The 17278-nt window shown below is 41.4% G+C and overlaps 1 protein-coding gene across 4 annotated transcripts in view; it reads right to left on the bottom strand.

Moving 5' to 3' along the window:
- The window catches only part of TRPC4 (transient receptor potential cation channel subfamily C member 4), a 134220-nt gene that overhangs the window by 53003 nt on the left and 63939 nt on the right, over positions 1 to 17278 (bottom strand). For all 4 annotated transcript variants that reach the window (XM_074535375.1, XM_074535374.1, XM_074535373.1 and 1 more), the window contains one exon: positions 12019 to 12537. In XM_074535375.1, the coding sequence (XP_074391476.1) occupies positions 12019 to 12537 (519 nt within the window). The remainder of the gene's footprint in view (positions 1 to 12018; positions 12538 to 17278) is intronic.

Below are 17278 nucleotides of genomic sequence, written 5' to 3' on the forward strand. Positions count from 1 at the left end.
CTATCCCAGGTTTGTAGGGAAGCTTGAAGGTGCATTAGCAGGGACTCCTTCAAACCAACTTCTGCTGCTGCCAGTCTAAACAGAAGGGTTGTGCACTGCTGCTTAGGGGTTTGCGCTACTGGTTTTTCCTGTTTGACGCAGATATCCCAGCAACATTTCTTATAATGAAGATGCAGAAAAGCAATTGAAATGAGAGATTTCCACTGTACTTCATTAACAGAAAGTTTCGTCTTTGAGTTAATTACTACCATCATATGTTTGAAATAAAAAGTCGTTGATCTTAGTTCATTAATAGTTTAACTAGAACTGTAATGAGAAGGTTGCAACCTGTGTGTAGCATATAGTATTTAAAGGTTATTGAGGACTCCTGAGACATCATTAATTACTTACTGCTGAAATTAATTTCCCCTTATGTGGGCTCTATGCCTACAGAATTCAAAGTCTCTGTTACCACAGGGTAGAAATTGCAGTTGATGCAGTAAATTGTCTAACTTGCTTATACATTTTCAATGCCTAGTGAAGTAATTCTTCTAAATGAAGCACACTGTTTCCTTATCCAGCCACAGAAGTAAAGAGAGATGTCTCTGGAATGAACTTAGATGTCTTATCTTGAACAGACAGGATCTCCCTCTGTGCTACCTCTGTCTATTGACTCTATATGGAATTTTTTCATATATTCTAGGAAAACTGTTTCACCACTGTATTAAGCAGATGTGACCTGTGATTTAGGAACATTTTTTCCTAGCAACAGTAAATACATCTTCCACAGGGGCACCTACATCTCATTTAGTCCTGCTTGACTGAGTGACTTTCTTCTATAACAAGGTGACCTGAATGAGGGAAGGCTGTTGATACTGGCCACCTGGACTTCAGTAAAGCCTTTGACACCATTTCCCACAGTGCTCCTGCAGGAGAAACTGGAAGGTTACGGCCTGGATGGGAATACTTAAAAAACTTTTGTTTTTTGACTGGGCCCAGAGAATGGTGGTTGCGGAGGGGAACATATGTGGCCCGAAGTTTAGAGTCCGACTAGCTGAGGGCGAAAGGCCAACGCCCCTCTGCAATTCCTGGCCAGCACCCTTCGGCGTCTGATGGCCTCGGGCTGTGCTGGCTGCGGACTGGAGTACACCGCTGTTATAGGAGAGGAACGGAGCTGACCATTTCTCGGGGGTTAAACATCAGTTTATTGAAGGTGATGCCGCATCCAAACACCGGGAAACCATCCGGGAAAAAGTTCCAATCATAGGGGGTGAAAACAGGATTATAAAGGAGGGGGGTGGGTACAGGCGGAGCCAATCGGGAAAGGTGAGGGGATGAACTTCACAGAACTGACACTCCATGGAGACCAATAATCAAAAGGTAAAGGAGGTGTCCTGGGACCCCAGCCAACTACCATCTCCAGAGAGGAGAAGGTTCTCGAAACCTGGGAGGAGGAAGGGAGTGATTGACTGGACAGGGAGGAAACAACTTTCACTTATAAGGGAAACCAGGGGAGGAGCAATTACATATCGGCAACTATGAATAGCGGTTACTACAGCAACTTAGCTGACAGGCTAGCACTGGCGGGAAAAACTGGGGGAACGAACCCATTTTACACATAATAGGGGAGAACAATACATAAATTGGGGGAATAACACAAGAAACTTAACAACACACTACCACAGGTGGTGAACTGAATTACGTCCAGTTGGTAGCTGGTCACCAGTGGTGACCCCAGTGCTCAGTGTTGGGGCCAGGCCTGTTTAGTATGTTTATCAATGATCTGGATGAGGGTATAACTGCACCCTCAGTCAGTTTGCAGAAGACACCAAGCTAAGAAGGAGTGTTGTTCTCCTGGAGAACAGGAAGGTTCTGCAGGATCTGTAAAAGCTGGATCAATGGATTGAAGCCTAGCACTTGGCTCAACAGGGCCAAGTGCTAGGTCTTGCACATATGTCATGACAATCGCAAGCAGTGCTACAGGCTGGGGACAGAGTGGTGGGAAACTGCCCAGTGGAAAAGGACCTTGGGGTGCTGTTCAACAGCAATTGAACAATTTGAACACGAGCCATGTGAGTGCCCAAGTGGCCAGGAAGGCTCTGGCCTGTATCAGCAATAGTATGGCCAGCAGGATCAGGGCTGTGATTGACTCCCCCGTACTCAGCACTGATGAGGACTCTAATCCTGTGTTCAGTTTTGAGCCCCTCACTACAAGAAGGACATTGAGGTGCTGCAGTGTGTCCAGAGAGGGAAAACGGAGAAGGAGAAGGGTGTGGAATCTAAGTCTCATGAGGGGTGGCTGAGGGAACTGGGGTTGTTTAGCCTGCAGAGTAGGAGGTTGTGGTAAGGTGGAGGTCGGTCTCTTCTTCTAAGTAATGAGTGATAGAATGAGAGGGAATTACCTCAAATTGCACTGGGGAGGTTTAGATTGGAGGTTGGGAAAAAATTTCTTCACCAAAAGGCTAGTCAAGAACTGGAACAGGATGCTCAGAGAAATGGTTGAGTCACTATCTCTGGAAGTATTCAGAAGACATGTATATGTGACACTGAGGGACATAGTTTAGTGGTGGACTCAGCAGTGCTGGGTTAATTGTTGGAATTGAAGGTTTTTTTTCCAACTGAAACGATTCTATAACTAACTAGAAGAAGGCTTTGTATGTGTAGCAGATAATCTACTCACCTAATTCATACTATTTAACAATCCGTGGACTTCTTATCTATAAATATGGAGACTTTTACATGATTTACAAAGCAAACATATGACCTAGTTTAGAGTACCTGACTCTAGCATGGAAAAATGTTTGTCAAATTTTTGGAGTGCTATAGCTGAGAGGCTGCAGAAATGGGTCTTGTGGAGACATGGACCCAAACGTGTATATATCACTCCTCTCAGTTATGCAATTCATAGACTAAACATGTCTTCCTTTGGTGTCAAAAATGTCCAAATATTATCAGAGTCTGGCTTTTGTGAGGTTTTGTTATTTTTTACATGGAGACTTCTGAGTGCACCTTTTCAGCCTTTTGACAAATACTCATATACACAGTGACTTGCTACACATGGCCACTGTGTTTCTACTTATGTTTCAGGTGTGGGCTAATTTTAAATACAGAACAATCCTTAAGATGTTGTTTTTCCAAAGTCATTCCTGCTTACAGAGTCAGTAGTTCATGCTTTTGTGTCTGAAAGACTTTTATGAGCAATTCACTATAACTTAAACATTAAAAACATTATTAAGAACATAGTAGCTTTTCATTTCAGTAGTTTAAAATTATTTTTCTCCAGGAATTGCTAAAACAGTTTTGAAAATCAGTAATTCTTGCTTTCTATCATGCCTACGCTGGTTTCTGTAATAATGTTACATGGATGATATTAGCTATAAGAATTTAATTGGCAAACATGTCAAAGTCCAAGTGGATTTACAAGTAACTGCAGACAAACAAAATCCTTTATTTCATGGAAATGAAGTGTTTAGACACTGACATGAAATAACAGATTTGAAATGACTAGGCATGTTTTCATTGAAAATTTCACTGAATTTTAGCATTATTGTGAAACATTTTCATTTCACTGAGGCTGTATTTTGCATAAAAAACTAGGAAGAACTGATGATTCCTTTTTAAAAAGTCCTCTTTTGAGCAGAAGCAAACAGATGGTTTTTATTATCAAAACCAAACAACTTTTTTTTTTATCTTTCAGCATCACTTTCCTAGAAACATTGAATTGATGCAGGAAATCTGAATATCATATTATTGTATTTAGTATTTAATTTAGTTTGAAGCTGATTTCCCTGAAATTCTTTCTAATAAGGCCTGAACACTTGTTAATTCTTTAAATACATCAAATTGTTGAACCCACTCCCTTTTTCACTCACCTTTGCTAGTACACATTCTGCAGCTGCTCACAGCTCAGAAAAAACAGGTCCTACCCCTGGGAAGAGAGAGCATCTAGAGGTCCAGCTAGAGATATTTGGGAGAGTTTTAGTAGTTAAGCAGCTGCATGTCTAGTAAACCGGGAGAGAAAGTAAAATTTAGAATTTTTTTAATCAAACCTTTAAAAAAAGTTAATTCAGGATTAGAAAAACTTTGGAAACTTAGTTCTGACTTCTTTAGATATGTCTCAACATGACACATAACCCTGAATGGAAGCTAGATAAACCACACATTTACTTCAGGTTTTTTAAGATAAAAGCAGAAAAAAGCTTATTAAAATCTTTCCAGGCTGCTAATTTGAAATGAGCAGAATTTAACCTCTTTATATCCTATTTACAAATTTACCAGAGATTGTGTATTTGTTGAGGAAGAGAAAGATGATCAGCATAACCTAAGAATAGAAAAGATAAACAAAATAAAAAAGAGAACCCAAACCAAACCAGCCAGTGCGCATTCAAGAAGTGAGAGAGAAATGCTCAACAGTTACATATTTAAAATTTCCTATTTCTTCTGTTTTGATATGAGAATGTCTAATAACAAAGCAAAATGAGGCAATACTACCAATAATTATAACCTCATCCTGTTACTGTATTTGAGCTTATACAGCCATAGCTTAAAAGAAATGGGACATTTCGCATGAAGCAAAAATGAAACAGAGATATAAAAGACTAGTATAAGTATTTAAATTGCATTGGTTAAATTTACAGTGAAACAAGATGATATTGTTCCAGCCTATTAATCTCCCCTTTATTTCACATGTAAGGGAAAATTAGTAAGCATTGTAGTAAGCACTTTTTCAAATTTTTGTAGTTATATGCTTAATAGCTAAACAGAACCAAAGCTAAAACAAAGTTAACTGAATAGTGAGAGAAACTGGATTTTTGCTCGGGTATCTCTTTTGAAAACTCTGAATATATACAACAAGAAAACACACATTTTACAATGAGTGAAAAGATGACTTTTTACTAATCAATAAAGAGAGCTACTATTCTCTTCTACTTGATTGAATTGCTACACCAGAGATTTGCAATTAATTTGAACTCAGATTTGCTTGTGAACCACATAGAGGCTTTGGGATTTGCCTTCTACATCCTTATGTGGAGCTGCAGTTAATTCAAGTAACATTTTCATTTGGTTCAGAAACCAGGGAAACTTATTTCTCACTGCTCATTGTGTGCTTAGAATCTACCACAATGAACTTGTGGCAACCTTCATAAAACCAAACTCTCCCTTACTTGAGACAATATCAAACAGGTAATTGGACAACAAAATGTCTGTGCGCAGTGCAGGGTGGCTGTGTGACATCAGGGAACCTTCTTTGTTTGCTGTAGTTTGTAGCCCAGGCAAGTGTAGGTGTCAGAAACAGGCACCACAAGCTTCTTTTCTTACAGTAAAATGGCACCAGTGGTGCAAAACGAACAGAAAAAAAATAGCACTTGGATGTTCTGTCCCACGGGCTATGCTACAAAACCCCACGTTCTGGCAGATACTCTCCTGGTTCTGCCCCATAACTCCGAACAGATATTATCCACAGTCTTGCCAGACACCATCCTGCAAGGTAAACTTGAGACGATAAATCTTTCAACCTCATTAGTTATTAATAAAGAATACTGATGATTTTATCAGGGAAGTTTCTTTGTTGCTAATATACTGTAGGTTACCTCTGACCTGACTCCATGGAATGAGAATCGATATCACTGAGATGCCTTTGGACACCACATGAATGAGAATCACAGTATTATAGCAAGTGTGAAAGGAATGGAAATGCAGAGATGAGCAACTTTCACTGTGGAGAACCTCAAATCCAATTAGCATAATGTTCTTGGTTTGTGGAAGGCCCACTTCAGCAGCAAAATGGAGAACATGGAGAGCTCTAAAAATGAATGTACATTCTCAATTTCCACAAACGGGATTAAACCAGGAGCTTGCAGAGCACTACACAAAGCACTGCCTAATCATCTGAATTTCAAGGGACTTTCTCTGTTCATTACAAGGCATTTCTAAATCTACATTTCAAGCATCATGTCATTTTGGAAAGTCCTCAAAAACTCTGAGATTAGTAATTTTCTTTACTCATGTTTGTCAATTTTCATTTCTTTACACAATGAAAATTCTTCACCATCCACTTGCTTGTTTCCAGAAGTACCCTAAATCTGCTGTTCTACACCATCCAGTGTCTTGAGATTAAACCAAGGTATGTTACCCAAAGACTACCACACCCCTTTACAGGACTTAGTTCTAATATGTTTGCTTGCTTAAAATGCCAAAAGGAATCTCTGCTAATAATTTTTGATATTATTTTCAACTTTAAAGGAAAAAAGTAGTACTTAACTCCTGACCACTTAACCATAATAACGGTGTAAAAGGACACATGCCTCATTATTTTGTCACTTTTAGCTGCAATTTTTGGACTGAGATTGGACATTCTGGACAACCAGACCTGATTGCTCACTTGTGGAGCTCTGACCTCAGCCCCAGTATGGCATTAGAATGTTCTTTGGAAACAGCATGAGTAAAGGCTGAGATTTTAGGGATGGTTTGTAAGATAAGAGGGAAAGGACAATGCATTCTTATCTGTTTTGCTGTTTTGTTGCAGGAGAGGCATTTAAAGCAACAGAAGTAGTCATCATTAAGTCTGGCACAGTACCATCTGAAAATAATTTATAAAAGCAGTGAATATATTGCCTAAAACACTGTACTAACAAGAGCTCCTGGCTGGGTTCCAGTGCCCAAGCTGAAAGAATCCCCTGACCCTGGAGGCTGTTGGATTCTGCCGGAGGCTGTGTCTCCTGTAACATCCTTAACACAAGAAATAGAAAGAACCTGATGATGTATTTTTATCATGATCTGTATGGACCAGGACAGATAGAATCCAAGCAATTGTTATGCCTGAGGTAAGTTTCTTGAACTAAGAGCTGCACCTACCAGAATACTGTAGTAATAATCAGAAATAAAACAGATGAACAGTTACAGAGGCTACTGTTTGCTTCAGCAACCAGTATGGAAAACATTGTGGAACACATTTAGTAAACCTTGATTTTACTTCAGAGAGAATCAAATGGTAGGGATAGTGGGAAATATTTGCAGAAATGAAAAATGTGTGTAAATCTCGGGTAGCTGGTTGTTAATTGCTGCCCCAAGTACTGTACTGAGTTCCGACATGTAAAATAGAACAGATCACTGATTTGGAATTGTTTCACTAAATCAGTATGGCCTAATGTTTTCTACTATAAAGAATCAATTATGTAATCAGCTGTATTTTTGCAACCTGATTAGGCACAGCAATCAGATGCAACTATAAAAAACATTTCACCCTACATATGCCTATCACTCTATCTCAAATGAAAAAAATTCAAGTTTTGTGTTATGGTTAAAAAAAAACTAAACAAACAATGAGAGGTCAGAATTTTATTTCCATGTATAAATCCTTGCAAAAACAGAAGTCCAAGCTTCAGCTTCTTATATGACTGTAAGACAGGACTGGCATTTAAAGAAATAGAAATAATGGTTGTTAAATCTGGCAAAGTACAATCTGAAAATAATTTATGAAGGCAGTGAATATGTTGCCTGAAACATTATACTATAGAACATAAAATTATGCAAAACATTTTCTGAGGGAAAAAATGCTTATTAGAAGACTTATTAAGTCAGAGACCAATTGAGGTTTTTTTTCCATCAGTACTTCAGTAGTTCCCTACCTTCACAATAGCTTCTTAGGATTACTAAACTATGTTTCAAATGAACAAAAGAATCATTAAATGTTTGGTTATTATTTCTTCAAACCTTTCTAACATATTTAATAACACATTTACTATTATATTTTGCAGAACACAGATTTAGCAGTGATACGATTTAACACAGAAGTTTTTTAAGCATTTGCTGTAATGAATATGAACAAATACTGAATACATTTGTCTTGCCTATAAACTTCCATAGCTCAGCTGACGTGGTATGTACTGTTTCCCAATAAGATAATACAACATATTCTGACATGATGATATGCAGGGATGTCGCAGACATTTCTTCATAGAAATCCTTTCTTTGGGATTTCTCCTTCTTCTGGGAAGCAAAGGGCCCCAGAAGAAGAATGTAAACAATTGTTATCAGCTGTTGTGAAATGTAGCAGGTGTCCCTGTGATTGGCTCATCTTCCATGTGTACCATTAAAGGCCAATCACAGGAGCAGCTCAGGGACAGATTCCCTGGGCAAAGAACTTTGTTATTCATTCTTTCTATTCTATTCTTAGCATAGCTGCTCTCTGCAACCTCTCTTTTTCTTCCTTTTAGTATAGTTATAATGTATTATATATCCTATATCAATAAATCAGCCTTCTGATCAAGAAACAAGATTCTTGTCCTTCTCTCACCACAGTGACCGTCTAAGGTCGCTGTAATATCTGGTGACCCCTCGTGTCAGGGCAAAAATTAATTTGATAAAGACCAGAGGAGCAAAAATTGCTGCACTGGGTAAAATCCTGTATGTGTAGCATGTGATGGTTGCTTTGAAGTGACCACAGAAGTGGATTCAAGCCAGGAGCTGAAGAACTGAAGATCCTGATTTGGACAGAGTTCACAGCCAAGGCTGACCACAAAGAGAACCTTCTTCTGGAACACCTTCAGGAAGATGTTCGCAGAGCTGGCCAGAGCAAGCTGGACATTTTCACAAGGTACTTTTGTCTTTTCCCTTCCTGATGACCCAGCCCTTCGTAGTTTGTGGCGGTTGGTATGGCGAACACATGCCTTGGAAGAAGAGGTTCAGTTCTCCCCTTCAGAGGAGAAACTTATTGCCCTCTGGCAAAAATGGTGTAGAGAAGATGGGATTTTTCTGTCAGCAACAGATCTCTATGAGTTCTTTCGATGGGCAAAGCTTTTTGAGTTCTTTACTCATGTCCTGTATGCCTTGGATGTTTTTGTCTGGGAGTGCATGAACTCCATTTTTCAGTTTGTCTGGGGCCAGGAACGTGTTTTGCCTTTTATCTACCCAGCATTTCTAAAGCTCTTCCTAGTTTTGAAATGGAGAGCAGCTATTTTTCAATGGATTTCTAACTGTTATGGACAGGCTCCGTTTCCACCGTCCCCGGTGGGAGAAGACCCGGCGGGGGATGAGTGGGGGCTTCCCAGCCCCCTGTCCTCAGCGGGAGAAGACCCGGCGGGGGATGAGTGGGGGCTGCCCGGCCCCCCCTGCTTCGCGGCGGGGGGGGGCGAAACTGCGCCGAGCGAAGAAGTTTTTTTTACTCTTTCTCCGGAGCCTGCGCAGACGGAACCTTCTCCCCCCCCTCCTTCTCTCTCTCCGGGGGGATGGGAATGGGCGGTCCCGCTCGAACCAGTGCCGTTGGTACCGCCCCTGCCAGCGCTGCGTCCGCCTTCAAGACCCGCCTCACCGGCGCGGCCGCCACTCCAGGCGATCCCGTCTCCGCCTCTCCAGGCGGTCCCGCCCACGGCTTCACAGGCCTCCCCGCCCCTGCCAGCGCCTGCGTCTGAGAATGCAGAAGAGGCACTTCCTGTGGCTGCTGAGTTGCTAAGCGACGACGACGCGTCTCCAGCTTCCGGCTCAGCAGAGGAGATCTCTCCGGTCCCTCCGGCCCCTCTGCCGCTTCCATCGGCCTCCTCGCCACCTCAAGCCGAGACGGTCCCTCTTCAGGATGGTGCTGGAGACGGCGCCGAACCTGCGGGACCCTCGGAACAACCCGCGGCCGCTCCTACATCCAGCGGGATTCCCTCCCCGGTTCCGGCTTCCCCCCCGCTGCCTGCACAGGCTGCCCCAGCAGTCCTGCCATTGTCAGAGGCTGTGTCCTCCGTGTCGGCGTCAGAGACTGCCCTGGAACCGGCGGCTTGTTCGAGCTCGGACCATCCCGGACCGGTTGCTGTAGCAGGGGCCCCGGCGGCTGGTCTCCCCTTCCGTGGAGCGGGGGCTGCCCGCCAGCTGACTGGGGGGACAGCCCGTCTCCCTGCTTTTAAGATCAGCATTCTCGGCGGGTTCGGGGGTGGTTTTTCGGGGATTGTCCCATGGAGGCTGCCATCTCTGCCGCCTCTCTTGCGCCCTAGTGGCGGGGGGCAGGTGCATCCCGAGAGCTCTGCCTCTGATCTCCAGCCCGGAGGGGGTGGGGATGATGCCATGGGGCGGATGAGACACAAACCCAATGCATTGCAGGGGAAGAGGGCACAGATGGAGGAGACCATAGCTGGTTTGCTGTGGGGAACAAACATGTCCAGACCCCAGGTGAGATTTCTGGGGAAGGCTTCTATTTCCCTGCTGCTGGCATGCCTCAGTGGTTTTGGGAAAAGAAAGCGTGTCCCCACTCGTGCTGCCATTGTACTGGCAGCAGGGTGCAGGCCTGTGGGAATGCAGGGCCTGCCTCATGGGTTTGGCCTGGGCCGTTGGGCTCAGGAAGTTTTTGGGCCAGGGCCAGCATTTGGCCTCTTGGTGTTACTGGGGGTTGAGGTTTCTCCTACCGGTCCTGGTCCCCCTTTGTGGGCCAGTTTTGGGGTTCCTGGTCCATCATGGGCCAGGGCCCCCAGGGCCTTTCCTTCTCTGGCACTGCTCTGCTCTGCTGCTGCTCTTTTCTTTTTCGATCACAAAAAAAAAAAAAAAAATAAATAAATAAATAAATAAAAAAGATTGAAAACAGTGGGCAGCAGCTCTGAAGCACTGAAGCATTGAAGGGCCAGAAAAGGACATTCTAAAGTTGTTCAAATTGTTTGAAATTGTTTGAAATAGTTGTAAGATTGTCAATATGTTTTTGATAACTGTTGATGGGACTTTTGCAGCAAGTCTGTTTTCAGGACCGAAAAGGACTCTCAGATATCCAAGAGAAACAACTTCAGCTCTTGGACTGTTCCTGAAACCCAGCTGCTTGGACTTGAATTCTCTTTGCATTGTTTTTTGCATTTTTTTAGATTGTAGGATTGTTTTAGTGATTTATTAGTATTGTATATTTTACAGTTGAAGAAATCTCCTGTTCATTTCACATCAGCATTTTTCTTTTAATTTATACAATTTAGAAAGGTGAGATGTCGCAGACATTTCTTCATAGAAATCCTTTCTTTGGGATTTCTCCTTCTTCTGGGAAGCAAAGGGCCCCAGAAGAAGAATGTAAACAATTGTTATCAGCTGTTGTGAAATGTAGCAGGTGTCCCTGTGATTGGCTCATCTTCCATGTGTACCATTAAAGGCCAATCACAGGAGCAGCTCAGGGACAGATTCCCTGGGCAAAGAACTTTGTTATTCATTCTTTCTATTCTATTCTTAGCATAGCTGCTCTCTGCAACCTCTCTTTTTCTTCCTTTTAGTATAGTTATAATGTATTATATATCCTATATCAATAAATCAGCCTTCTGATCAAGAAACAAGATTCTTGTCCTTCTCTCACCACAGTGACCGTCTAAGGTCGCTGTAATACAGGGATTAGGTGAAGGTTTGGAAATATCATGGGAACTGTCTTCCTAACTTATTTTTGTGTCTTGGTTCTTTTGCTTTTGCACACACAAAAGAACCAGACTACTTTTAAAAATATATGTAGACATCCTCTGATTCCAATTGAACATACACATTGGTGAAGCAAATGTATAAACTTTTAACTGCCTTGGACACCAGTACCCAGGTATTTCCATTTTGAATTCTTTATGAAAGAGAATCTGAATGCCAAAATTTCTGGGAATCATGCAAGGCTATGAAACTTCCGCCTCAGTATCTGTAATAGCTACTTTTTGAACAAACATCTCTACAGAGGTATCTCTAGAGTGTGTTTAAACACAGCTGACTTTTTCTTTCAGACACAGTCCAAGTTAATTTAAAGTATGCTTTATATATTTCTCACTCTGTTACTGAATAGCACTTCAGAGCACAACTACTGAAGACTATGTCTATTCAGGTGTAAAAGAAAAGGAGTTTCATAGAATTTGTGCTAGAAGAGAACATTTTGAATTCTGATACTATCAAACTGTAACAACTATTCAAATTCATCTAATTAAAACTATAAAAAGAACAGAAACCTAGTAGAACAAAAAAAAGATAAGCAAAAATTTGTCTCAGTTAAAAGGATGTATTTCAGGCTCTTATCTATCACATTACTACTACTGAATACACTCAAATATTCTCCAGCATACTCACCTCTTTTTGACGGTACTTAATTGCCAGTTTCAATCTTGCAAGATCATTACCACTTTGTTCTTCTATCAAGCTATTATCATCTCTGTAATTAAGAATAATTTCCAATTCCCTGGAACTCCGTGTCTGATCCAGAAGATCTTTTGCAAATTGCTTGCACTGCCGTGACAGTTCCTCATACTCTGACTTAAACTCATTTTCGACTTTACTCAGTTCCTGCAGCTCCCAGCTCAGCTGAAAAGCGGTAAGGAAAGGATCCTCACTGGACAAAGCAATCAATGATGGGCTCGCCAGAGCCTTGTAGATATTGAGTCTGGAGCGAGAGTGGCGGAGGCTGTCCACATCTGAGCTTGAGACACATTCCACACAGTTACAGCGCACCTCGTGCGGCCTGGGCACAGAGACCCCCTTCTGCACCAGGAGCTTTATGATTTCGTAATTGTTGGTGTGGGCAGCCAGAATAATAGGTGTGATATCCGGTGTAAATTCTGAAAACTGCTTGTCCAGAAGCACTGGTGGCACCTGTGAAAGAAGGCAAAAACTCTTACAGGCCCACTCATTAAACTAGAGTTGTAGAAAATTAAGCTAGAAATGGTTTACCGGGTAATACACTTACTTCTGGATCTTTATTTCTGTCCAGAGTTGAAGGAAACTCTTTAAATATAACAATTCAATTAGTTAAGATAGTATCTTTCCAGTTAATGAATTGCTATAAACAGGGTGTGATCCTTCACAGAACCTGCTTATACATTAACAACCCATGGACAATGATTTATTGGAGCAAATTATTAGATAAACAAGGACAAGTTAGACACAAATGCTCCTCCCCAGTCCCTTGAGGTGAGCAAGATGGAAACTTTTTCTTCTCTCTCACTGGTTTATCTCAGTTTCATAGGGAAGAAAATACATGGGGGGCATAACTGTGAATCTCTGAAGAAAGCAATGACAAGGACATAGGCAAGTTAGATTTAGAAAATAAAATGGTCAAGTAAATGAGAAGAAAATGAGTAAATGAGAAGAAAATATGCGTTTTCTTAAAGAGAATTTTCTGTTGAAAATAAGGCTGTGTAGACAAACAGACTTGCTGCAAAGAGCTTAATGTCTTAAGCTCAGTTCTACATTCACCAGCACAAAGAAACATGTTCTGTTTATAGGAAAACAGGGGAGTTAGTAGAAAAAAGGTTCCCAGAGACCATTTTTAAAGCCTCTTCTGATATGCATTTCTGTTTTTTTCTGTCATCTTTATCAGAAGACTGTAAGGTTTTTAATTTTAAGCTTGTCTCTTTATTTTACAGTACCAGATTCTAAAGTCTTTCCCCGGTCAAGACAATTTGTTCAATTAGTATGACTAAGAATGTGAGTGTAATTAGCCAATGCCAATCAAAAAAATGATACTGGCATCATCACTTACAGACTGACTTTTGTCCACAGCTCAATAACCAAGTACAAACACAATCCACAGAGCACCACGGCGAGGCGCTCTGAGGGATGTTCTTTCAGGAGGAAGAAAAAAGGAAAACATTTGACTCAAAGTTTTCTGAAGGCTAGAGAAACAGATGGCCATCGCAGGGAGGAAAAAAATTTTGATGCAAGTCTCATAACAGCACCATAACCTCACCGCCAGGTGGAAGAAGCACAAGTGGAGTGGGAGGGTAAAATGGGAGTGGAAAGTCAAGACTGGAGATCTGGCATTCAGGATTGTAATCACACATCCCTAGGGAAGCAAAACCTGCCTAGCCATAGCATATTGCTGACCTTAAGTCGCTGTGCCAGATTCTGAGAAGGTATGTGGAGTCAACAGGCAGAAATCCCTTTTCTCCCCTCTCATGCACTCAGACATGGCTTGGCATCGAGTCAGGCTGGCACTGAGTTTGTTTTAGCACAGGACTGTGGGCTGACTGAGCTGGCACATCCACCCTCATGACCCCATGCAGAGGGTGCAGCTATCCTCAGAGGTGGGTGCTTACAACCAGTGGTTCTGAGCCAAGCAGCTTCTGTACAACTTCACTTCTGCTTGCTTTATTCTGAGGTACAAACAGCATAGCATGTGTAGAGAAACACTGGTTACATATTACTCATGAAGTAAGGAACCCAATTGAGAATATACTGAAGGTATATATGGATGGAGGGAACACTTGGGTACAAGAAAAAACAAAAGCTCTGTGTGCTGCTCCTGGTCTCAGCCCCAGCACCACAACTATGGACATGTGACTTCCCAGAGAACACTGTGGCTCTGCCCGTGATGTTCTGTCAGGTCTCTTCCAGGGTACCTCTGGGACATGTGTCCCCTCCTGGCTGGACACTACACAGAGCCCACCTGAGGATGCCCAGGTGCCCCAACCACATCATTATTCCTGTCCAGTGTGAACTGGGCTTGAAATCCATGTATGTTTTCTCTCCTGTCTTTGGTGCCAGTGGGGGAAGTGAGACCTGTTTCCTCCCCCAATTCTCACAGGTTATTGCAGTCTTAGATTTGCCTTGTCATATTATATAGGAAAAAAGAGAGCACTGTGTGCACACAAACACACTTGTTATGTTCTCTAAATTAGTAGTTTGGCCAGTGATTTTGAGACTAGAACAGCATGAAAACAGTTGTAGAGATTCAAGCTTTGCATTAGTAGAAATGAAATGTTGGGTGATCATAGAGCTGAAAAAGGTTTACAGAGAGGCATGTGTTGTGTTCTGACAGTGTCTGCTACAAGCAGTGAGACTGCCTCTTGGCCTCAGGTTTAGGGTACCAGAGAGCAAAGAAAAGAGCTGCAAGGGGAGAAAACTCAAGGTCAGAAAGCTGTAACTTCAAACTCACTGACTGCTCAGAGTATAACTCTGTCACTTCACATGTTGCTAGTTTTTTACTTTCTGACAGTACTGAAGTAACATTTGCTTCAAGCCCTTCCAGAACTGAGGGCTGTCCTAAACATACCGTCAGCTGCAAGCTCTGAAAAACTAAGACACAGCTTCAAACGACATGGCATTACAGTGACTGACTTGTACATGGGGTCCATTTCCTTTCAAGCTGCTTGCTTTTTCTCATAGCTTATCAAAACCTTTCATCTTAAGCTAACTCAGATTCACGGCCAATGCACACATTTTGGAATTCATCACATCAGAATTTACCCAAATATAGAAGCATTCATTAAATCTTTTCAGCCATAACTTACAGAAACATTTAAACTTAATGGCAAATCCTAAAACATCCACTTTAATTACATCATGACTTTAACCCTTGATCCTTTCCCTTAAAATTACAAAATTTTAAGATTTTGTACTAATTTAAATGAAAGAGAGAATATCGAAATAATAAAGTCAAATAATTCCCTCATCTGAAGCAAATTATTCCCATATCTGAACTTATCCTTTGAACTTATCTTTGAAGTAATGAGCACTCTCATGGCATTCAGAAAATTTCAACATATAATGGCTGATACAGAGTACTTGCTCTTAAGTTATCAGACTTACAATGAATTTTACTTTCAAACTACTAAAAATAATTCCCTTTAAAGAGAACCAAGCCAAATAACCAGCACACACTGATATTAGCCACACTACTGGAAGCCTTGACAGAACACTCACAGAAAACATTTGAGTCTTCCTTAAATCCTGGAGGATGGAAAGGTACTAGGTTTTTCAGTCACTGTGACTTCTCAAGGCTCAGCAGTAGTGTAACTAATCATACATTTTGGAGTAGCATGCTAAGTTTGAGGCTGCTTAAACTTGGCGAAGTCAATTTTTGCCTTCTTACACTTTGTGAAGAATTTCTACTTCAACACTATTTACAGAGCTGAACATATATATATTTGTTATGAATGTCTATGTGACTATTAGACAAAAAAAACCCCCAAAAACCTGAACAGAAAATAAAGGATAGTTCAAAGTCTGAACACTTCAGTGCTCAAGGGCATGAGATTTTTTTGTAGCATTTCTTTTCCCTGCACTCACTGTAAGTGGGAATGAGTCAGCCTGGTTTGGATATCTAACAATTCATTTAGATACAAAGTGGAATGGTCCTCTTCAATGTGTTTATATTCCATGTATGGTCTGTGTGAAGACAAGCTCTTTTGCTATGACAGGAAGAGAAATCTAGGTTAAATTAATGCCAGTTAGGACTGAGATGTTTTCTTGTCCCCGTGGCATGAAAGGAGAGACTGACTGTTGATGATCTCTGAGACATCCAGGAAACAGAAAAATATAACAGTCAGTTGGAAAACAAAAAACATAAACTCTATGTGTATCTTTTTCTCCATCTAGATTTCTCATAATAGCTCTCATTACTGCAATATCTCAACAGAGAGACTGAAAACTACAGAGTCCATTTACCTGCTGTTTAGGTGCAAGAGCTCAGAATCTATGGAAATCTATTTGCTTGGGCAAACAGATAGGTTCCCTGACTCTTGTCCTTGTTTATTTATTTGCAATTATTTTGTCTTGTGTTTGATAATGAAGGAAAATCCCACTTGGTTTTAGGCAGTTAGGGGAATAAATTTCTGAGTCATGTCCATCATGACAGCATGATTGGAGGAAAAACCTAAAGCAAAGGCAAAAAGAATATATGACAGATAAAATGAATACATATGTCATGCAGTACCAGGTTATATAAAGAAATCAGTATTATTTAAGTGTGTCATCAAAGTTTCAGCTGCTTTAACACTAATTCTCTATAGCCATCATCAGTCAAACATCTTGAAAATGCTTAACTGTACATTTCTGTACAGCCCACAGCACATGAGTTATCCCTATGCATACATGGTTCCATGCTTTACATTCTGGTTTGTTGAATTCTTCTCTTTGGTTTGCTATTATTGTATCATTACTGTATCACCTGAAATACATCCAGGTTAAATAAATGGAAGCAGTTCCCCTGGGAAGGGTTCAAAAATTCTTCCTACTGCAACTCCTTTACCATGGACTAAGTCACCAATACACATCCAGATATACTGAATAACTTAGAGATATCATGTCAGGATAACTTGAAATCAGCTGTCACAGCACCAGAGGGGTCCTGAGACTCATGTTGAAACTATCCTCACAAGACACACAAACAGCAGGAGTGCAGTGGTGGCTCCTGATTGTCTCAAAGTGCTTTTTCCCACCCCAGGGTGCTCACTGGGAAGTGTACAGCTGGATATCAGGCAGTTGCACATCAAGGATGTAAGGCAGGCAAGTGGGTGCAAGTGCCCAAGGTGAGCTCAGGGACAGCACCATTTTCAAGCAGGGTGTGTGACACTAGCCATGCAACACCCATCTGGTACACTGTCATTGTCTG

This window comes from Zonotrichia albicollis, chromosome 2, assembly GCF_047830755.1.
Source record: "Zonotrichia albicollis isolate bZonAlb1 chromosome 2, bZonAlb1.hap1, whole genome shotgun sequence".
NCBI lineage: Eukaryota > Metazoa > Chordata > Aves > Passeriformes > Passerellidae > Zonotrichia > Zonotrichia albicollis.